The sequence below is a fragment of the Tachypleus tridentatus genome, chromosome 9, assembly GCF_004210375.1.
Source record: "Tachypleus tridentatus isolate NWPU-2018 chromosome 9, ASM421037v1, whole genome shotgun sequence".
Classification (NCBI taxonomy): domain Eukaryota; kingdom Metazoa; phylum Arthropoda; class Merostomata; order Xiphosura; family Limulidae; genus Tachypleus; species Tachypleus tridentatus.
In genome coordinates, this window is record NC_134833.1 from 92,042,225 (window position 1) to 92,066,237 (window position 24,013).

The 24,013-nt window shown below is 33.4% G+C and overlaps 1 protein-coding gene across 1 annotated transcript; it reads left to right on the forward strand.

The window, feature by feature from the left end:
* The first annotated feature begins 9,118 nt into the window (after positions 1-9,118).
* Positions 9,119-23,509, forward strand: LOC143227186 (uncharacterized). Its single transcript, XM_076458681.1, has 2 exons — positions 9,119-9,360; positions 22,396-23,509. Exon 2 carries the CDS (start codon positions 22,440-22,442, stop codon positions 23,133-23,135), a length of 696 nt encoding a protein of 231 aa, XP_076314796.1. The 5' UTR covers positions 9,119-9,360; positions 22,396-22,439; the 3' UTR covers positions 23,136-23,509.
* The last annotated feature ends 504 nt before the right edge of the window (positions 23,510-24,013 follow it).

Genomic DNA, 24,013 nt, shown 5'->3' on the forward strand with positions numbered 1-24,013 from the left:
CACCGCCGTCTCCTAGGCTACTCTTTTACCAACGAGTAATGAGAGTTACCGTTATATTATAACGTCTTTACGGCTGACAGGTTGAGCATGTTAGATGTGACGGGGATTCGAGCTCGCTACCAGCAGACTGGAAGTGAAGCGCCCTAACCACCAAGTCCACTGACTATAGAGATTGTTATTTATATTATTGCTACTTACACTAACTATAGATATAATTATTTATGTTACTACTACTTCATGGCCTGGCATGGCCTAGCGCGTTAAAGCGTGCGCTTCGTAATCTGAGGGTCGCGGGTTCGCGCCCGATTCGCGCCAAAACATGCTCGCCCTCCCAGCCGTGGGTGCGTTATAATGTGACGGTCAATCCCATTATTCGTTGGTAAAAGAGTAGCCCAAGAGTTGGCGGTGGGTGGTGATGACTAGCTGCCTTCCCTCTAGTCTTACACTGCTAAATTAGGGACGGCTAGCACAAATAACCCTCTAGTTGCTTTGTGCGAAATTCCAAAACAAACAAACTATATATACACTCTTAATACCTTTGTTTATATACGACAGAGAGTGTAGAGATAGTTATTAATGCAATTAAGGCCTATTTTGATACATGGCAGTGTCTAATTATTTATGTTATTAAAGCCTATACTTATGTACGCTAGTGACTTTAGGGGTATTTATTTATGCCTATACTGTCAGTGTTTAAAAACGACTGTGACTGAAGAGATGGTTCTATGTTAATAATGTTTGAAGTTTTAGGAAAAAAAAAATTAAAATGGCTGCTTCACTCACTAGTGTATACATTCAGTTAAGAGTGACATGAAAATGTAAAGACATTGTGCAAACCAAGCGAAACTATCAACTGAAAATGTTTCTGTGTAGTTTTATAACTAGTTAATTTTTAGTAATATAGCTCTGAAAGAAACTTGTTCAATGTGCTTTATTTAGGTGACATTTGATCTCTGCTTTTAATGTAAAATGAAATTGAGATGTGTTTTGAAATTGTGTTCGTACAATTAGTTTGAGAATAATTGTTGTACTTGGATATTTTAGTATTTACGGTTTTATAACTGGACTTAGCAAAAGTGTTAACTGGACATACAGTAACCTAGTTAGTATGGTTACACTATAGAAGATTTATAGGATAAGTCGAACAGTGGACGTGTCATAGGGCAGGCAGTTTATGAAAGCTTCGGAGCTTTGTAACTATGGCTTACTGGCTGGGCATACTGTGGATTCACAGGGTGAGCACAGTGTGAATAAGTCACAAACTGGTCACATTGTTCCATACTGCGAGTTATTCACACTGTCATAAATTCTGTAAACACATTGAAGAGCCCAAATTATTGTGTATGCCGTCGACTATATGGTAATAGTGTATTTTACTATGAAAACTATTTGTGGAAATTCTGCAAGCATTAGAAAACGTTATTTTTTGGGTTTGCAGAATAGTGAACGTTAAGATACCTAATTACTTCACTGTTGCCTGGAAAGTTACGGAAGGTTTTTTTGCCACTGTTGCTTGGGTTTACAAGACAGCAAACGTAGAAAGTTTAAATCCTTGGCGATGATGACTGAAATAATTAGATCTACAACTGCCATTTTGGGAAACTCGGTGATGATGATAGATATGACCATCTCTAAAATTATAGACTTCTGAAAATCTAGGTAGAAAGTGACATAATTATCATCTCTATAGCTACTTTCTTCGAAAACAACGACACAGAAGTAATTAAAATAATGTTGTATATTTATTCTGTTGTCGGCAGAAGAGATTAGAATAACCTGTTTTGTAGTTATATTAACTGACTGAAAGATGCACTAACTCATTTGAGTCTAAGGTTTTTTTGCTTTTATATAAATATATATAACTGAAATTATTTTGCACTTTGTTGAAAATATCAGGAATAAAAATTCTTACTTCACATAACTATACTCTTTGACCTTTTTAGTTCACCAAATATTTTGGTAGTGTTTTTTCATGACTTACGGGATCATGTTTGGTTCTTTATCATGTCATACACTTTTGTCACTTGATAATTTTTTTTTCACACAGACGTTCAGGAACATCAGCTGATGGTTCCATCCCTGTTCATACACTAGAAGTGAGAGGAACTTAGGTGTTGTTCAATTCTCTACTGTCTGTATACATATACAATAAAAAGCATTTTTTCAACGAAAGAATTTACATTTTTATGAGATTCAGTTAAAAATTTATCTTTTCTTACCTAATCAAGTGTATTCTTTAGTCAAACAGAAGTATCAGTAAAGGTCTCCTCACGTGTGATTATGTTAATCCATATAGATGAGTTTATCATTCCAAGACAGTCCACAGAAAATGCCTTTCATTAGACTCGAGTATAGGATAGTGCAGTACATAATCCAAATGGAAACACAACAAATTGCTGCTACCTACTTCCGTCATTAAAGACTGTCTTTCCTTCTTCTTTTTTTTTTTTTTTGCTCTTTCCAGTATCTACTTTTATGATACGATGTTCAGAACCATTTTCACTCACATAAAGCATCTAAAGTAAATTACTCCATGATGTGGGTGGACATCTTTCTGTATAACTTCTGCTAATCCACACAAAACCCTGTGGATCCATCCTTCTTGCCAAATACATTAGATAATACGCAATGACATGTAGTTTGCTTTATTACTTTTTTTAACTAACCCCTTATTAGACAAGTAAATGTTATTTACAAGCTTTAGTTTTCATTTTACATTAGAAATGATAGACCAAATTGCACAAAACTTAGTGCAGACTTACTAAGTAGAATATATTCGGCTTAAATAATTTATACAATTTATTTTAGTTTTTCTATCATTTTTAGGTTTTGAAAGTTACAAAACTATATTGTCAAACTCTTAAAAACATTTAGAAGAATTGTCTTTCATCCTAAAATTCCAATTTTGTTTATTTGATTATTATAAATGTGCTGTCCATTGGCATAAGTGGTGAGAGGTAGGGTATGTGATAGCCAGCCTTCCTTCAAAATTTGGAAGATGGTAGGACGTAGCCATAGTAGCTTTACCATAAACACAAAATACCAGCACAAGAGAATTAAATTGCGAATAAAAAGATACCTTATTCTTATAATTCCGCTTGAGTTGCAATTTTCTCATCCGTGTTTGATTAGATCCTAGTATTTTTAGGATCCTTCTGTTTGCTTTAATTTCAAAAGAAGCCCATTGTGATTTCAACCACGGTATTTACATGAAATGTAAACATTACAGCTTTCAACTTTGCACTCGCAACTGCTACTAGAGCATGTAACCTTCAAATATTCTTCCAATATGCAATGACTACTTTAGCAATGAAATAGGACTTATATAGGTAAATTACTTTTCAAAAACCAATGGTTTTTACCTGACAAAATGGTTGGAAGGAATATTTCGCTTTCAAATAAAAATTTCACTACATGATCTGTACTAAAGTTATATTATTAAAAAACTTTAACAGTAGATTAACATTAAGAAGGAAGATTTAATGGTTTTTGCCGTTTTTTAGATATTTTATTGAATAAAACAGATGCCAATTCCTGCACTATCGACTTGCGATTTTATAAATAAATAAACACTAATTTTCCCTCGGAGCAGAAAATATGGTTATTAACCGTTAAAATCAAATATACTAACTATGCTTTTTTTTTAATATTTGTTTGTTAGTACACTACATACTGAGACTCGGATGGCCAAGTGGCTAAGGCACTCAGCTCCTAATCAGAGGGTCGCAGGTTTGAATCCCCGTTACGCCAAATGTGGTCGCTCTTCTAGCTGTGGGGACTTTATAATATGACGGCCAATCATACTATGCGTTGGTAAAAGAATAGCCCAAGAGTTGGCGGTGGGTAGTGATGACTAGCTGCCTTTTCCCTATTTTTTACACTGCTAAATTAGGGACGGCTAGCACAGATATTCCTCGTGTAGCTTTGCGCGAAATTCAAAAACAAACAAACAACTATATAATGGAGCCTGATAAACCACTGATGGCTAACTGGTGATATTATAAATGGATCTCTAGTAACTAGAACAGCAAATCACAAAGAGCAATGTGAAAGTACATGTTTTCAGTAGTCATTTACTAAAATCCTCTGAAATTGACAAACGCTCAAGAATTTGTTGAATATTATACGAATTATTCCAGCAACCATTGTGTGTGTATGAAGTAGAAGCCGATCCTCTAACCGGCTTCGATACGTCGCCTTTTCGCTTCAGTAATATGCAGGATTCAAAGTTTTATGAGTGAAGTGAACGTTGAAACGATAAAGAAATCGATTGTTTTCCTATTAAACTATTCATGCATCCCATGCTATTCTATACCAGTTGCTACTTGTACGTGTATTTTGTAACGGTTCCTCCAAAAGGCGGGCCAATTTGTTGTTAAGCACAAAACTATGTCGACATCTTCTGAATTGTTTTATTCATTGAGTTTAAGTAAGAAATTATACATAAGGAGAGTTTACAGAAATTCTCCTCCTAATTATTAATCAACGTCAACACTTTAGCCTTTATGTTTCGTGGTACCATATTTTGGAAGAAAAAATTAATCCATAGCGATACTTTATCAATCAAAAGGTCAAAATTGGTATCCGTTTCAGCAAATCACAGAAAAATGTTACCCAAGCAATACACGTGTGGCCAATTTGTCTCATTAGAAAAAGAAAAGCTTGGACATTTAAAAGTATCCTAGAGACAATTCAGTAAATAAAAACCATTACAAAGAAAGAAAGGTTATTATAATGTGTCAGTTGAAAAGGAGAACTTTTTGCCATATCGATATATACAAAACCATCTTTTGTTGCCTGGCAGCTACATTGTATCACTTCCTTTGTTGACAAGTTGCCACACAGAATTCTATATTACACATGATACGGGTTTTAGACAGAAATTATAATAATTATGTCGTAAATTATAAATGTGTTAATGGATTAAATTAGAAATGAATAATAGTACTAATACGATGAAAATGTGCTTTACGTATGTTAAATCTGTTTTCACACAAATTGGGAAATATTTTAAAAAGCTTACAGATTATCGGTTAATCGTTTCTTCTCGTTTTAAGAACTTTTTATAAATGGATCAAAAGATACAGTGAAACAGAAAGATCTGACCGTTATAACATTCTATATATATCAATCAATTAGAGTATGCAGGACAAACATATGAGACCATAAACTTTAAATTGAAAGAGCATAAAACTGCAATAGAGAAATAAATAAATTAAAGAGCCTGCATTAGCCTAATGATGGCAGACTCGGCTCAGCGTAGCCAGTGGTAAAACGTTAATCTTGTTAATTATATTGATCACAGAGATAAATTTAATGCTAAGTGATCATTACAAATTCAGAAAAAAAAATGATTAAAGATACTAATTCAGGCATTATATGAATTAATTTTCATAATTCAGTATTGAAACGTTGGTGGCGCTGCAGGTCGAACTTTTGTATGATGTTCAATGTTGAGATATATATGTACACACAAACTGCATGGCGAAAAATAAACCTCTCTCTCTCTTATGGCATTCCGGATAGTGTAGCGGTAAGTCTACGGATTTACAACGCTAAAAACAAGGGTTAGATTTCTCTCGGTGGTCTCAGCAAATAGCCCGATATGACTTTGCTATAAGAAAACACACCCACACTCTCTCTTAGGGTTAACTCGTGGTTTCTCTTGATTATGACAGGATAGAATACGCAGAATTGTCCGACTAGTCTGAGACTTTGATAAATTACCAGCTTATGTATCAGTTCAACTTACTGGGAAAACATAGGATCCCCTCCTGGGGTCTCAGATAGAAACGCCGACTGGCTCTAAGGGTACATGCTAGGTCTGGTGATAATCCATCCAGCAGTCCGCCAGTAAAAATCAAACAAACATACACAGACCTTTGTCAAATATTGATTAAGACTGTTTCTTTAACGTTGTGGCGACTTCAGTTTATTAAACTTATGCACAAGCATTTTTTTAAATATTTACTTTTGTTTTAATTTTCTAATACATCACTATTATATTTACAAGATGTTATGTATAACGATCTCGTAAAATCAATTTATTTATATACGTTATCTAACTGATGTCTTTATTTTTATACCAGAAGCGAATTGTGTAATTACATTTTTTTATCATTTTATATGTTTACATGTGAAGTAGTAACAGAAAATTGTTTGCCTTTTTGGGTGTAAAAGTGATTTGTGTTAACATAATGAGACCTTATCAGAGGGTCGCGGGTTCGAATTCCCGTGGCACCAAAAATGCTCGCTCTTTCAGCCGTAGGGGCATTATAATGTGACGGTCAATCTCACCATTCGTTGGTAAAAGAGTAGCCCAAGAGTTGGCGGTGGGTAGTGATGACTAGCTTCCTTCCTTCTGGTCTTATACTGATAAATTAGGGATGGATAGCGCAGAGAGCCTTCGAGTAGCTTTGCACGAAATTCAAAACAAACCAAACTAAAACTCGCGCTTGAGACGAAACAGCATCACAAAGATACGAAATAAAAATACAACTTTCAACATAAGACACTCCTTTACATGTACCTCTGAATATATCATTCACTGCATAATTTGCAAAAAATATATACAATAGTTTACACAATTGACAAACACACTGCCGAGAACACCTAAACGATATCAAATTAAACTGGGGAACCAAGATACATGTATAAACAGTGTTGAGTTGAAGATGAATGAAACAGAACACCATTCCTGTTGTTAAAATACACAAACAGGTTCTTGTAGCATGGAACTAGTGTCCGCAAACCGCATACTGAATATCAAACTTGAATGTTCCACTCGTTATTTTTTTACAACTTAAGCGCTGCTTACAGGCAAACATATCACCTTTAATTGGTATTGTTCGGTTTTGGAATTTTTGAGCAAAGCTACACGAGGGCTATCTGCGCTAGCCATCCCTAATTTAGCAGTGTAAGACTAGATGGAAGGCAGCCAGTTACCACCACCCACCGCCAAGTCTTGGGCTACTCTTTTACCAACAAATAGTGGGATTGACCGTACTTTATAACGCCGTCATGGTTGAAAGGGCGAGCATGTTTGGTGTGACAGAGATTCAAATCCACTACCCTCAGATTACGAGTCAAGTGCCTTAACCACCTGGCCTGGCCGGTCCCTCACCATTAACAACCATAAACTTGAGGAGTTTTCTATTCATTAAAACATTGACCATATGAAAAGGAGATTAACGTGCAGCTCTACAAACTATCTGTTTTTTATCTATTTTATTTTACCCTATACATTCTTTTTTAAACATTATGTTCAAATTTTGAGTTTAATTTGCTTTTTCTTCTCATGATTTGTTATATTTATATATGAGATGTAACTTTGTAGAGAACTTTTACGTTCAGCATTCAAAATACTACGTACGCAATTTTTCAGATTCTGCGCAAGCACCTTTGCCGTTAGCTATAGCTATACGAAGAGCGCTAGATCGAAAGGTCATACTTTTAAAACAAAATCAAAACCGAAAATGTACTTCTTAATTTCTTAATTTTATGCCTTAATTAATTCAAAAGGTTTTCTTTGTTGTTAATAACTTCGGCGATATAACAATAAATTAATCTAATTCATTTCTGAATTAGGTTTAAAATTGAATCGACATTTTTACTTTCATGAGAAACTTTATACACTTGACTCCAGTCTGGGTGATTCCACGCCATAGAGTAAAAATACTTTTCAACTTCAAGTTTTTGAATTTCGCACAAAGCTACTCAAGAGCTATCTGCGCTAGCCGTACCTAAATTAGCAGTGTAAGACTAGAGGGAAGACAGCTAATCATCACCACCCACCGTCAACTCTGGGGCTATTCTTTTACCAACGAATAGCGGGATTGACCGTAACATTATAACGCCCCATGGCTGAAAGGGCGAGGATGTTTGGTGTGACGGGGATTCGAACTCTCTACCCCCAGGCTACGAATAGAATGCCTTAACCACCTGGCCATGCATGGCCAAGACTTTTGTGACCTTGAGTTGCAGACGAAAGCAAAGTAACCAAGTATTCAATTGAAGTAGTAGTTTTAGAGAGCTATATCAAGAGCAAAAATTTTACTTCTTAATTTGTTCATATCGGCATTATGTACATAATTTTACCTTGTCAAATTATCTGCGGCTAGTTAACGAACCCGAACACTCTGTTGTGCTGGATGCCTCCGTTACATCCAAATCCAAACATGTTTGCCAACATTGTAGTCATTCTTCTTTGGTTGCAAACAAACGTAATATACTTAGCGGATTTCCCGATGGGGCTTTGCTATAAGAATAATCATATTGCATTTTCCGCTATGATCCAAGGCATTGCATTTATTGCACATTTTATATATATTTATCAGTTTTATAAAAGTTATCGTGAACTGTTTCAACAGGCATTTGCTAGTTAAAGATATTTTCTCATATTGCAAGACAAATGTCATGTAATGACCAGCTAAGTACTGAAGCTTCAAGATTCGCTTCCCTCAACATGAAGTTTAGATACGGAGCTTTTTTATATTTAGGTGTGTAAAACAACCTTGGTGTAGTTTTTTTGTTCGTAAACATGTTTGTCTGTTTTTATTCTTTTAAATCAAAACTACTTAAATAACGTCGCTACTAAATTAAGTACATAGTTTTGTTCACTTTGGAATGATAGATATTTAACAGTAAATGATGTTGGCCTCTATTGATAATAAGGACAGCAGTAAGTCTACGAATTTACAACACTAAAATCAGGGGTTCGATTATTCTTGGTGGACACAGCAGATAGACCAATGTGTCTTTGCTAGAAAAATGCTATTAATATTAATTTCTAACATCCTTGAGTTTTTTTTCTTATTTTCGCTTTAAGCTACACAAAGATTAGAACGCTTTGTATTTCAAATCGTTGCTTAAGTTGTCAATCAATATATATATATGTGTATATATATATTTATATATACTGTAGTTAGTTTGAAAGAAATAGCAGAGAAGTTCAAGTCGAATAAAGGTTTTAATTATACGAAGTCGTGTTTTCTTTACGAGTTACAACTAGGTAACATTTTATGTCGCTTTACTAGTCGTTCTTGTTAGTAAGGTGGTCACGTGATCAGATTGAAGCAATAGAATGTGCAGAACATTCGACAGTCAGAACAAGACAGCCCAGCGCACGAGACTCACGGTGCCAACTTGTATTCTTTGCCTTTCACTCTCTCTCTCTCTTGCGCGTTAGTCATTATTATGAAAATCTAAAAACAAATCAAATACAAAGGACCTTCAAGCGGATTTTCCTCCAATTCTTTCAAGTAACTCAACAGAACCTTTGCATTTATGATTCTAATTCACAACTGTTTAAAGTAATAGTTTCTTTGCTACGTCATTTGTTTGCAATCCAGAAATGAAATGGTAAGCATTTGTGTGTGTTTATATATATATGTATAGTCTATAGCAGATGAAAATACTACCTCAAAAATAAAACTGAAAACATGTATCGTGAGGCGAGGGTTTCATTAAATGATGTATTGTTTGTTGAAACGTCTGTTCTGTGTCGTTCTCTCAACTAGCAAATTGTAAGGTTTGGCACTGTATTTTGAAACACAAACTACAATCAAAAACTGTTAGCTTTTCACTGTATTTTAAGGTACAACCAAAAGTCAAAATTAAACAGTGTATTTTAAAACTTATTCTCTCTTTTCATAAAAAAGTCTAAACTGAAAATGGAAAAAACGTGTTGAACATAAAGTTTATTCTATTGCCATACTTACGTTTAATGTCTAAACCATGGAAATTACAAAATATTTGAACTATGAAAACACATTGTCGTATTTAAAATACATAGTAAACTGAAAATAAACTGAGTCATTGTCATTGCAAAATGTTAAAAGCTACTTGGTTTTGATTGCGTTTATTTAATGTGTGCTCTTAAATAATACAGGTCATACTTAAATACATTTTTATTTGTGAGAACTTTATAAAGCAGTTAGTTTTAGTTCAAACATATGCCCTATTTTTAAGCAATTATTTATCTATTTTTTTATACAAACTATTTTAATTTCAAAAAATAAATCTTCAAGAAAGTTGTTAACTGACTTAGTATATTTTAAGAGGTAAGCTAAACGCTGACTGCCTTAGTTTAATAACACTTCATCTACATCTGTATTTATTTAGTTTTTCAAGTAAACTTGATGTTAAATGTCATCTTACTATTTGTTTAACTAAAGCATCTTAATTATGTAAATATCATTTTTGCAAGTTTCACCAAGTAAGTCAAACGTAGAGCATCATGTCGTGCTTTTATAAACTAAAATATTCTATTTATTTACGTGTGTGATATGTTACCTAGTAGATAGTTCGTTGAGCTGCATATTTAAGAGATTAGGGTTTAAACATCGTGTTTTTGACCATACTTTACACATTGAAATGTGGCGCGTTATAAAAGCGACAATTTATTCCTGCTTTGTCAATGAGTTCAAAGAGTCGGGAAATTTTAGGTTGCTAACTCTTGTCAGCATTTCAAAATTAGGGATCTAAATGTTTGTCCACGTGCATAAAGGTGCCATCTAGATTGAAAATTCCAACTGTAATTTGAAATAATTTGTATGTCACCAGATCGGATATACTTAGAAAATCAATGGCATTTCCCTGTATAAATTAAACACTTTATATACATATATAGTTTGTTATAAACAAAAACAAACCGAAACAAAATACAAAACGCTGCACCATCATATACCGCATATAAAGACTTGTTTAGAATATGAAAATTGATATTTACAGTCGATTCAATGGGTGATGTTTGGGAGTTATACTAGTTACTTTAAACAACTGGTTGGGACCCTTTATACTAGTATAACTCGTCTATTGAACTACTAATTCGTGCCTTACCACCATAATGAAGACTGGGATGTTAACTTCAGGTGGTACGTTAACTTCTTTGTCTACAAATGGTTGTACCTTATTTTCATTTTTTATTTATTTCTTCATGTAATTAATTTTTTCTTCTTTACTTTGGAGAGCACTCGCCTTCCTGCAACTGTTTGCAGAAAGAAAAGTGTGATATAGATGAGGAACGTTGTAGGCTTAAGCACTCACATCTCGTTCTCCTCATTTCTATTTCTATTACTTTAATTTATTTCTTATTGTGAGAGTACCGAGCGGAGGTTAAGTCTGATAGACAGTGTAACCCCACTGCAATGTGGGGATTCTTTCAATTGCTTCAGCGTTTATTAATTGTTTCGGCTTGTTTTTTATTATAACAAACTAACATTAGTCAGAGGTTTGGATTTGGTGTTTTTAACGCAGTCCTTTCTTTTCATCTGGTTTATTTTACCTAACTCTTCAGTATTAATATTATATATACACTGCTGGCCCAAATCTTAAGGTCAATGAGCATAAAGAAAAAAATATGCATTTTGCGTTGTTAGACTCAACCACATATTTGAGTAGAGCTTCGAAAAATGAAAATAAGAGAAGGAAAACTAAAAATAAAAAACATTTTTAGCATTTAATAGGGAAAATGTGAACACTATGAAATTAGCCTAAATACTAGCTGATTAAAAGTTTAATACCATATCAAAAAGAAGTCCTAAACAGGATAGGAAATGCCCAACAAGAGGTCTCAGTAGTGAGTTGCACGGCTGTCACTGCGAATAACTGCAAACATTCGCTTTGGCATGGTCGATATAAGCATTTGCAGAAGGCTGGTTGAAATGTTATTCCAAGTTGTGAAGATAGCTTCACGAAGATCATGCACTGCTTGGAACTGACGTCCATTTCTATAGACTTCCCTTGCCATCCACCTCCAAACATTTTCAATGGGGTTTAGTTTGGGTGAACACGCTGAATGGTCCAAAAGAATCACGTTATTCGCTATGAAAAAGTCCTTTGTCCTGCGGGCATTGTGGATTGCAGTGTTGTCCTGCTGAAAGATCCAGTCATTTCCACACAAGCGAGAGCTTTCAGTCAATAAGGATGCTCTCTCCAACATGCCAATATAGCCAGCTGCTGTTTGACGCCCCAGTATAACCTGAAGCTCAATTATTCTATGGAAGGAGAAAGCACCTCAGATCATGATGGAACCTCTTCCATTGTGTCGTGTAGAAAATGTCTCCTGTGGGATATCCTTATGGTGCCAGTAACGTTGGAAGCCACCTGGACCATCCAGGTTACATTTTTCTCATCAAAGAACAAAATCTTCGTCCACTTTTCTACGTCCCATGTTTGGTGCTTTTCAGCAAAGTTTAACCGAGCTGTTTTGTGATGTGGAAGGAGGCGTGGCCTTAAAAACGTTTAAGGTTTTTAAAGCCTTTCTCTCGTAGATGCCGTCTTATTGTTCTTGAGCTGCATCCTGCGTCCGTAAGAGCCTTAATCTGGTTCGACTATCGGCTAGTGTCTTGCCGAACAACCCGTAAAATCCTCCTGCTCAACGCCGGCGAAATTTTCTTGGGCCGACCACTTGAAATTCTCGTTCCGTATCCCTCAGGGTCTTTTAAGAAATTTGCAACAGCAGTTTTACTACACCCAATCTCACCAGCGGTGGTACGTTGAGAGAAACCTTGCTTTTGCAGCTCGACAATTCTGCCACGTTCAAACTTTGTCAACTTTTTAGCCTTTGCCATGTCTTTACCCAATGCACCACAGGAGATGTCAGTGGGAGAAGTTGACAACGCTTATGCTTGAACACAAATGAAGCTATACTCAAATAAGTGGTTGAGTCTAACAACGCAAAAATGCATATTTTTTATTTATGTTCAATGGCCTTAAGATTTTGGCCAGCAGTGTATGTGTGGGTGTGTGAATGCCATTTTACATCTACATCTCGCGCAGACTAACGAGGGAATCTGGTGGCACGCCCTTGTTTTTCAACTGAAACATTTTAACATTCTTATAGTTTATTATGTGTAGAATGTCATGTTAATCCATTGTTTAGTACAGTTTATCTCTATAATATCATTTTATTTGGCTTTTCCTGATGAACTGATAACAAAATATTATATTATTTCCTGTAAAATCAAAGCTTTATATTGTATATTAATATTTATTTGATCCTTCTCTTATATCCTGTGATGCTAAAGTGTATTTTTTTGTTTAAAGAAATTAGTTTTTAATATGTAAGTTTACTAGGTTCAATTCTTATGCAGATTTTTATAGTCTGTTATTAACGTTGATAAACTCTTTTAGAACACAATTTTTCCGAAGTTATAGTGGTGGTGTTTAACTAATTAACAACCTAGAAAGACCTGATTGTGGAGGTTTTGAGTGATAGTTTAAAGTGAATACGTTAACATACTTTCAATTTTTTTATACATTTTAAATTTTTGTAGAAGAACATTTTGGAATCTTTAGGTCTCTACAGTGGTCTAAGTACATAAGATTATTGACTTGTATTCAAAGTCTACGTATATAAGTCCTCAAAACGTTTTAAAGTACTTAGAAAAAAAATAAAAACAAACTTTGTTGTTCCACTAAAATCTACATTCATCTACTGAGATCATTTCAAACAATAACACTGTTTCAAACTTACACCATAATATATTCATCAATTAGACGTTTCTCTTAGAAATGTTTAACACAGATATAAATAAAGTTATTCAGTTTTATTTCTGTTAAACATTTCCTGTAGAAATGTCTAACTGATTAATAAATTGTGATCTATAAATCAGACAACACATTTTCTTATCATTATGCAATTGTTAATGTAATTAAAATCTAAGGTTTAGATCCTGTTGGACAGTTTTTAGCCATTGTTTAGTTAATTTATTTTTCGATTTCATCTTGTGTATACGTTCAGTAAGTATTATGTTTCTCTGTAATTTATTGAGATCATGATTATCACCATGATAATGTTATCCTTTTTGTATTTAGAATTTTCACGAAAAGCTGTACAAAAGCTTTTTGTGCACAGCAGTCCATAATTTTGAAATTAATAGAGGTAAGGCAGCTAGCCAAAACCACCCACCGCTATCTCTTGGAATACATTTGTCTAATATGAAGTTGTTCTTTTAATACTTTTATCACTTATCTTGTTACGGAACGCTACTGTGTCTCTACTCAGTACTAAGTTTTAAATTACAGAGAGATCGTTCGACTCTTCCAGAAGATAAACGACTTTCAGTGTAAGTCAGAAACGGCAAAAATATAAAAGCTGAACCTACCAGTTTTTTTTTTCTTTTATTAAGCACTAATTTACACTGTTGAAGGAAATAAACTGTATTCACTTTCACAGTATCCAAGTTTTATTTAGCACTTGCACTGTAACCTTTAACATTTCACTACAAAAAGTGTAGGGTTTGGTACAACGGTCTGAAAGTCCGAAATGCTTATGGGATCAATTTTGAAGTATACGTATATATTTATAAATTAACTGGGATATATATCTTTTGTAATATTACTGCTAAGAATGTCGCATTTGTTCGACATTTATCTGTCTTCGCTAATCGATTTTGGAGGATCGGCTATACATTTTGGCGAAATTTACTGTAACTGCAAATTGGGGATACTCTCCTAAATTTCTTCCGGAAGAAGATTGTACATAGCGAAGTGAAGCTTATGATCATATTACAATATGATGATGTATCTTACATAATGAGTTTCTATCCTTCAGTCTGATATTTATTTTCCGTACAGTACGACTTTGAAGTTTAGTTGAGGTTCAGAAATATTTATTTTACGATTATATTTTCTGTTGAATTGTATTTTCACACAATATGCCAACATACGCTGCACATACAGTTTGTCTAACATTCATGTTAATATCAAAAAAGCTCAGATAGTCCTCGTCTAGCTTTGAACGGAATTCAAAACAAACTAAAGCAATCACTATCAAAGAAAGTAAATGTGTATTTGTGTATCTCTTTTAGAAAAGCCACATTGAGCTATCTGCTCTGTCCATCGAGGATAATCGAACTCCTGATTTTAGCGTTGTAACTTCGTATACTTACCGCTGCATCAGCGGGGGATAAGAAAATAAATACATTATAAAATGTAAAAGAGTTACTGAAGCGCCACCAAAATATTAAATTAAGAAACTCAAGAATTCTTTGACAGGTTTTATTCTTCAAAATTATAAATTATTGGAAATTAGACGCGGGACAAAAGAAATATAAACGATTATTATGTAAATTTTTACCACAATTCAGAAAAAGTAAAAGTAATGTTATTTATTAACTTTACACGAAATTATTTTGAAAAAAACAAACATCACTGTTTTCAGGAATCTTGAACTCAAAATTTTGTTTATCGCATTATTCTTGATTTCAAGGACTTGGAATTTTATAGAATTAAAAATATGTAATTAATTCGTCCTGGTGTTGAATAATATAATACGGTTTTTTGTTTTATTGTTTTTTTGTATAAAACATTTCTAAAGTATCAAAAATCTTATACTTGTGTAAAGACACTTCCCAATTTTAATAATTTTATAAACTGATGTAACCTTATTAAAATTGAATTTTTAATACACGTCTACATAAAACACTTAGTATGAGGATAGCTGAACATTAAGTATGTAGGTAACATAATATTGCTCAAGCTGTAATAAATATCTAAATTTTATAAACATAGCAAATAAGTTAGTAAAACCATAAATGTTTTTAATTTTCGACTTTATAGTAGATCCAGTATCACAGAACGCGACATCAAATATTTATTCGTTATTGCAACTGAATTTTAAAATGTGCTTAGTCACAAGATACGGTGCTTATAACACAGTCTAAGTACATGGGCTTATAATTATCTTAACACATAACATCTCACAAAAGTCTTTGGAAAAAGAGATAGCTGGTTTTGATTAGATTAGATTACGTCGGAGTAAGACCGTAGGCCATTATTAGGAGCTGACAAACGGATAAGCTGATTTTACTTGTCTTGAAATATCTAGACACGTTAATAAAGTTCTGAAGATAATATATTATGTAAATAAGATACTTAGTATCAAGATTAAATGTGACGTCAAAGTATAAATCTATTTATCCTTATGTAATAGCATACACTGTCGCTTATAGTTATTTCGATTAAAATATATCTGGCTTCTAAAGTAAAATGAAGTACCTTTCTGATTTCAGGAATATATAATATCTTTAACATGCACTATATTCCTGAAATCAGAAAGGTGCTTCATTCTACTTTAGAAGCAAGATATTTTTAATCGAAGTTACTATAAGCGACACAGTTGAAAAGTTATCTAGCTTCTAAAGTAGAATGAAGCATCTTTCTGATTTCAGAAATGTATAATATATTTAACATATTACTAACGTTTCAAACTAAAACCATTGAAGGATATTTACAGAAATTTAAATAAAACATGATCCTTTATTAATTTGAAACATAAAATTTCAACGAATAATTTTTCATTTTTGATCTACAATGCATGACTTAAGAATGATGTCTTTTTACCAAAAATGGAAAATTCTAGAATTGTAATAACTTTTTATAAGATTTGGAGTGTTTTGGTAAATAAAAATTGTATATATATATATATTACAAACATTTTGAGTTATAAGTTGTACATTTTAAAAGAAGTTTTATTTTAAACATTCGGAATACTCCATTTAGTAACAAGTGTGAAAAATAAAACAATATTAACAGTTTAAAAGGTTTGTTTTCGAATTTCGCATAAAGCTACTCGAGGGCTATCTGTGCTAGCCGTCCCTAATTTAGCAGTGTAAGACTAGAGGGAAGGCAGCTAGTCATCACCACTCACCGCCAACTCTTGGGCTACTCTTTTACCAACGAATAGTGGGAATGACCGTCACATTATAACGCCCCCACGGCTGAAAGGGCGAGCATGTTTGGCGCGACCGGGATGCGAACCCGCGACCCTCAGATGACGAGTCGCACGCCTTAACACGCTTGGCCATGCCGGGCCCAGTTTAAAAGAAAAGAATTGACAGTTTCGTAAAATAACCTTGTTATTCCCAAACGAGCCCTATTTCACTAAATAAAGACCCGCATGGCCAAGCGCGTATTCAGGTAGTGTCTATTTTGCCCGAGAGAATAACACGGTGAGGTACAGTATAAGGGTGAAAAAAATACTATGGCAATTGAAATAATATCTTTTACTAGTCGGCAATACATTCCCTTTGTACTATATTCGACCATGTTGTGAGAAAAAGCAAGTTTCACGAAATGACGATGTCGACAAGCCAAATAAGTCTAATTTACCTGTTTACTTTTTCAGTCCACTTCTATCAATAGTTATTTGATTAAAGATAGAATTTGAGAAATTAATAATTATTCAGTGCAAGTGGCTGTATTTTCATGTGCGCAAATAAACGTGTTCTGTGTTCTCTTTTTGCCTGTTTCCTAACAAATATTGTACACATTTTTAAAATTTGTCTAATGTCATCATTTATTTATAAAAAAACAAACTCTATCAAGTTATTAAATAGAAATTACTCTCCTTATTTCTTGTTGTTAGCGAGTCAAACTTTCTGATGCTTATCGGGAAATCAATTTCTACCTGACAATGCTACAAATGCAGTATCAGTCATGCCTTACAATCAATCTATACTGTATGAAAAAGTATCTAAATTGTTTTCAATAAACCTTATAACTAATCTTTATTATAGATTTATTTAACATAGACTTAAGCAGTTAATCTCTCCCTGGCAGATAGTCTAAGTACCTTTGACATAAATACAACTCTTTACTGTCTAATATATTGTTAATACAGTTTCTATCTATTTATATATGTAAAAACGGCTCGTTTGGGTTGAGAAAATATTTTACGTAGAGGAGCGAAAAACGTTTCGACCTTCTTGGGTCATCGTCAGGTTCAATTTTCTCAACTCAAACGAGCCGTTTTTACATATATAATTTTTCTACAAGTGGGTTTTCTCGACATCACTTAGTTTCTATTTATCGCCTAGCGGTAAGTCTAAGGATTTACAACGCTGAAATCAGAGTTTCGATTTCCTTCGGTGTGCTCATCAGATAGCCCGTTGTGGGTTTGCTATAAGGAAACACACAAACACATTCTATCTATCATAACACTAGCCTGTATTATAAAACACGAAGTTAGCATACTGCTGTGGACTATAATATTATTATTTTAATGTTTTATTCAGTAGAACAAGTTTATAACATGATGTAATGATTGTATGAAGTCTCTAAATTTCATGAACATTTCGACATCTGTGAAATCTCGTAGCTCTCTATAGTACATATAAAGAAAACTTTAGCAACATAAGGATGTTAGACTGGGTGAGTTAAATTAATGTGTCGTTTTAGTGTCATTTAGTGAGCTGGACGGTGAACGTTAGTGCGTCTGTTCGTTAGTAATTAACTTAGTAACCTAGCCAGACAGCGCGTTTGTTATCGATCGATCAGGGTGGAATCTTTGGAAGTGATTGAATAGATTGAACATTGTAAGTTAGGCGTGCTTTAGTTTCCAAAGATCATTTGGTTGAAACATTGTGAACCTAGATTCTATGATATAGCGTGATTAAAAAAATAGTCATCCGTTATCGAAAAGATCTATAGAACCTATCCAATGATAAAACGCATTAAAACAATGGTTTGTTTTTCTATCTATTATACGATAATGTAAATAGTGGTATATAATGTTAATGAAAATTTCATCTTTTGTAACACTAGTCTATGTTGTAAGACACAATTGTAACACTAGTCTGTGTTGTAAGACACAATTGTAACACTAGTCTATGTTGTAAGACACAATTGTAACACTAGTCTGTGTTGTAAGACACAATTGTAACACTAGTCTGTGTTGTAAGACACAATTGTAACACTAGTCTATGTTGTAAGACACAATTGTAACACTAGTCTGTGTTGTAAGACACAATTGTAACACTAGTCTATGTTGTAAGACACAATTGTAACACTAGTCTATGTTGTAAGACACAAAGCTAACGTGTCTTTTTTATTTATTATAATCCTAAAGTAGTTTTAAGATATTAGAACAAACCTGTATTGTGAGATATATTATTAACTTAGTTTTACATGCTTATATCGAATTATGTGATGTTAAAAAAAAAGCAATTTCCATTGTTTTGTTGGCTAGACTGAAACATAGTTTCTATCAATCACAAATAATTTGTATTGTAAAGCCCACTGTTGCCAATTACACCCGGTTTACATTCTGAGTATAGTTTTAATATAGTTCTCACGTATTATAACAATAACCTGTATTGTGGGATGTAGTTTTTGCATAACATTACTAATTTGTATTGTTAATAATGTTATTAACGTATTTAACATGTTATAATTGTAACAATTATTGTCAAATCGGATGTTAACATTATTATTCTATAACTCTAATCTGTATTATGGTAAAGCAGTTTTTTATTTTTCTGTTATAACACTAATTTTTATAGCATGAAATTGTTGACTTAATTTAGCCAATTAATACTAATTTGTAACTTGTGATCTACAACTAACATAGCTTTTATCCGCTATAACGCAAACTCAAAGTGAGACGTATTATAATTTAATAGTTACATTCAATATTTCAAACCTTGTTGGTGGATATATTATTAGTATAATTTTCTGTATATTACCATTTTATCCTGTGTTGTTGGATATGCGAACAATTGAATTTTAACTATTATAACATAGTATTTATTATGGAATATAATTTTAACTAAATTCACATACTGGAACTCAAATGTCTGTGGTGCAATGTATCTTTAATGCAATTTTCCTCTTATTACTGATTGATTAGCGTGATCTTGTTTGCAGGTTAGGTATATTTTAGCTTCAGAATTTCTGTTGAAACATTATTAGTGAAGTTAGGCCTACCAGACAACTTAGCCTTTGTAATATAACGCGATTGAAGAAATAAATTAATTCGTTTTAGAAAAGTCCTAATTGTTTCTTTTGGAATTTCACACAAAGCAACTCGAGGGCTATCTGTGCTAGCCGTCCCTAATTTAGCAGTGTAAGGCTAGAGGGAGGCAGCTAGTCATCACCACCCACCGCCAACTCTTGGGCTTCTCTTTTACCAACAAATAGTGGGATTGACCGTCACATTATAACGCCCCCACGGCTGAAAGGGCGAGCATGTTTGGCGCGACTGGGATGCAAACCCGCGACCCTCGGATTACAAGTCGCACGCCTTAACACGCTTGGCCATGCCGGGCCGAAAAGTCCTAAAGAACCCGTCCAATGACAAAACACGTTATAACGATGGTTTATTTTATATACATATTACCAGCTGGAATACCGGCCTCCTGGAAAAAAGTCATGTAAATTCATGACCAATAAAACCTTATCTTAAAACATGAAAAGTTGCTCCCCTTCTGTTTAATTGTAATTGTAAAAGCTACAAAACACAAAACGTAAGCCGCAAATTTGCATGACTCTTCGCATGGACTCAACAAACTTCATACCAAATTTGGTGAAGGTCCATCAACAGGGTGCGAAGTAGTGGTAAAAAAAAAAGACGAAAACGTAAACACAAGCATAAAAACGATAAAAGTAAAATGTAAAACTGAAAGTATGTTTATATCTTTCCATGGACCCAACGAACACCCTTACCAATTTTGGTGAAGACCACATCTACACATGCAGCAAACAACATACTATTATATTCACATAAATATGATAATATGGATTATCGTATATCTTAGTAAAGTTTTTTTTCATTGTACCACTAGTCTATACTATACGTAATAATGATCGCACCAGTGATAGAAACGCCGCACCTATTCTAAAAAACAACAACAAATATTACTTACTATAAGATCGGTAAATTGTAATAAAATACAGTTTTTCTCTGTTGTCAGAACTATATTGTGTATACAATACAACTAGTCTGTATTATGGGATGCACTCTTAACTTTCTGTTGTATTAAATATTAAGATTTATAACATTTTGATATTTTGCATGTGATTTATTTTGCATTGTCCTTTGAAAGCAGCTTGAAATACATTTTTACTTTTTCATGATACTTTTACACAGAACTGTATTTGTTAATCACCAATGTTCTGTGCATATACTACCAACATGCTCAATAAGGTAGTTGATATTAGAGATACTGTAAAAATAGGTAAACTTCACAAACATTATTATAGCTTTTTATCATGAATATACTGTTAACGTACAGTAATGGAAATAAAGAAATATTGATGAACCACTCTCTTTCTCAGAAAAATTATTCTTTTTTACATAAATATCCAACATCTTTTTAGGTCTACAGACTTACAACAGGCTGAACCTTAATTACAACATATGAAAATGTAACTACGTACTTTAAGTCTTTGCATGTAAGCTCTTTGTTCTTTTTAGATCAGGACGTCTAACATATTGTCACAGAGTTTGTTGATGAACGAACATGGAATGTTCATTCAAATATCATGTATTTATAACATTTTCATTTGTTGATCGATTACCTATTTATCCCTGTAGATCCAAATTTCCTAATTGATATTCAAACCTGAACTCTATACCAGTTCCTTTTCCTATGAGGTTTTCACATTATTGACAATGTTCTTACAAATGTTATCCTGGTGAGAAATAAATGTGTGGAAAAATTAAGTGCATTCTTAATGAATTATCATACTGTATTAATATCTGTCAGTTTTTCTGTACTGTAGGTGTCTCCAATTTTTACTAATTTTTCAACACTAATGAAGGCCCTGCTACACTAAGCTGCATACATTCACCCCATGTACTGCTGAATATTCTAAACTTGCAATCATTAGCAAAATCATCTTCTATCAGGCCCGTTTATCCAACTATTTCTTTTCCACTGCACATTTCAGCTGTTTCTTTTAACTGCTTCTTCAAAGCAACCTGTTGTTCTCGAGGTCATTGAGCCTCTGGTACATAAAGCCGGGTTATTGGTCAGATTTCTGCAGGAATATCCACTTTGCTGATTTCAGTTCTAAACTTAAATATTAAGAACAGCTCTTAATTAGAACTAAATGATAAACTGAACACTACAAACTACTTAACAAAAACCTTGAAATCTAACATCTGCGGCATAATACATTTTTTTCGAAACAGTTAAGCCCATGAATTGAAACCTCGACTGACTTCATAATTTTCATCTAAAATTTTAATATAAGCCCAATTTTTTGATAATAATATAGAAAGAGCTGCTCCAGGAAACAAACTGTCTTTACTTCAGTGAATCATTTTTTTAAACCACTGTTCTGAATGAAATCGTCATTTTTTTAAATAACGATTACAATAGATTATTGTTTTCTTATTGGGAATATACATACATATTAATAATGTTTGTTTAGTAAGCACAAAGTTCTGAAAGAGTGAATATAGTATGGAAAAATAATCTTATCTATTATAGCTTTCATAGTCATCCAATCCAGTTATACAGTTTATCTTCACTGGTTATAAAATTTACAGTTGTGTTCTGATTTGTAATGTTCTCTTTTGTTAAGCCTTTTTCAGATGATTTCCAGTTGATACGAAAGTTGTGTACTAATGTAGATTAAATATTCTACTTTTCATGCTTTTTGTAGACGATCTCTAATCAAAGGAACTATAATTTAAGTTAATCCTCGATATGAAGTCGTCGGTTCCGCAAATCCGGTGTTCGAAGTCTTCAAACGAAAGAATGACCAGTGGCATTGTCATCGCAAGTGCATTTGTGATTTCTTTTACATTATTCGGTGTCTTCAACCTTATTGGTGGAAGCGTGCTTGTTTCAGTAGCTTGTAAGCAACAGATCATTCTCGACAAAACCCTGTTTCATGACTTTCCGAGCCTACGTCAGCTTAACCAAAAATATGGAAAATTTTGGAATCCTCTTATGGTTGTCGGTCCGACTCTCTTGATAACAGGAATGATGTTGGTGATCGTAGGATTTCTTTTGGGGATTGTCGCCTGTCGTTCTTCAACTCGCTTGAAAAAACCCCTTTCTTACGTTTCGTCCTTTTCTTGTGTCCAGCTTTCTAGTGTTAACAGCAAAAACCATAAGAAAGAAACCAGTAAAGACCGCTCTGCCACTGAAATTACGAACATTTTGATCAGCCACTCCGAAAAAAAGAGTAATCCAGATTCTAATCCTGACGATCTCTGCTCTCAGCAAACAGTTGTTGTGGATATTCATATTCCATCAAGCACGAGAGAGAATTCAAAATCTAAAGAACGATCTAGCAAAGCATCTACAGCCGAAAGAACTACCAAGGAAATGAAAATGACGTCACTGATTATACAAGATATTACTGATGAAGCTGAATATACCAAACTTACTGCTTAGTATTCCATGTTGTTACTGTGCGTATATTGTCAGTTTCTATTTTCAAAAAAACACGCTAATTAAAACTTTGTGAAATATCAATATTTAAGCACTTTGTCAATATTAGTGTGTAGAAATCAAACAATATTGCGAGCTTGGTATGAACATTTTCAGAAAGTATGTCCAGTGGCTAGTATGCCTAATGTCCTGTTTACCTCGACTATTTATATTGTGAAAAATATTCTTCTTATCATTATTTTTAATATTAACTTGTTAACTCGTTATTAAATGTAAAATATCACGTGATTTGAGCTTCCAGTTTAATTCAAAATTGCTAGACAACTGTTGTGAAACAAAAAATTCCTTTATCTGTAAACAATAAAATCATACATGGTTTACCTTAGTATGTCTTGTATTTTTTACATGGTTGTCGAAACGAACTGTATTATTGTGCATTAACTGCACCAACTTGGGTTTAGTGACTTATTGAATATGGTTAATATTAATTGTCTACAAACGACTTAACTGGAAGTGTATTTGTTTTGTTTAACTTTTTTAACAATCGTGTTAATTCAACTTTCTTAACTAACTAACTCTAACACAACGTTTCAGTTGGTAATCTTAAGCTGTCTTCACGTGTTTAGTTCTGAGAAGGTCTTTGTTTAATTTGAACTCGAAATTTCAGAAATATCAGTTGGGGCCAACTATAATTAAAACATCAAAGAATACCTTAACCAAGGCTTCTCCCAAAATTATACGAAACCTGTTATATGTTCTCTGAACAATTTTGAATTGCAGAGACATAACACCTAAGTAACACCTCTTTATTATTTCACGTACACAAGTCTACCAATTCCATCAAACAATATAACTTACAATACAAATTAACCTTAATAGAT

Coding starts and splice junctions, on each gene's coding strand:
- LOC143227186 (XM_076458681.1), top strand. CDS start 22,440: ATGAAGTCGTCGGTTCCGCAAATCCGGTGTTCGAAGTCTTCAAACGAA.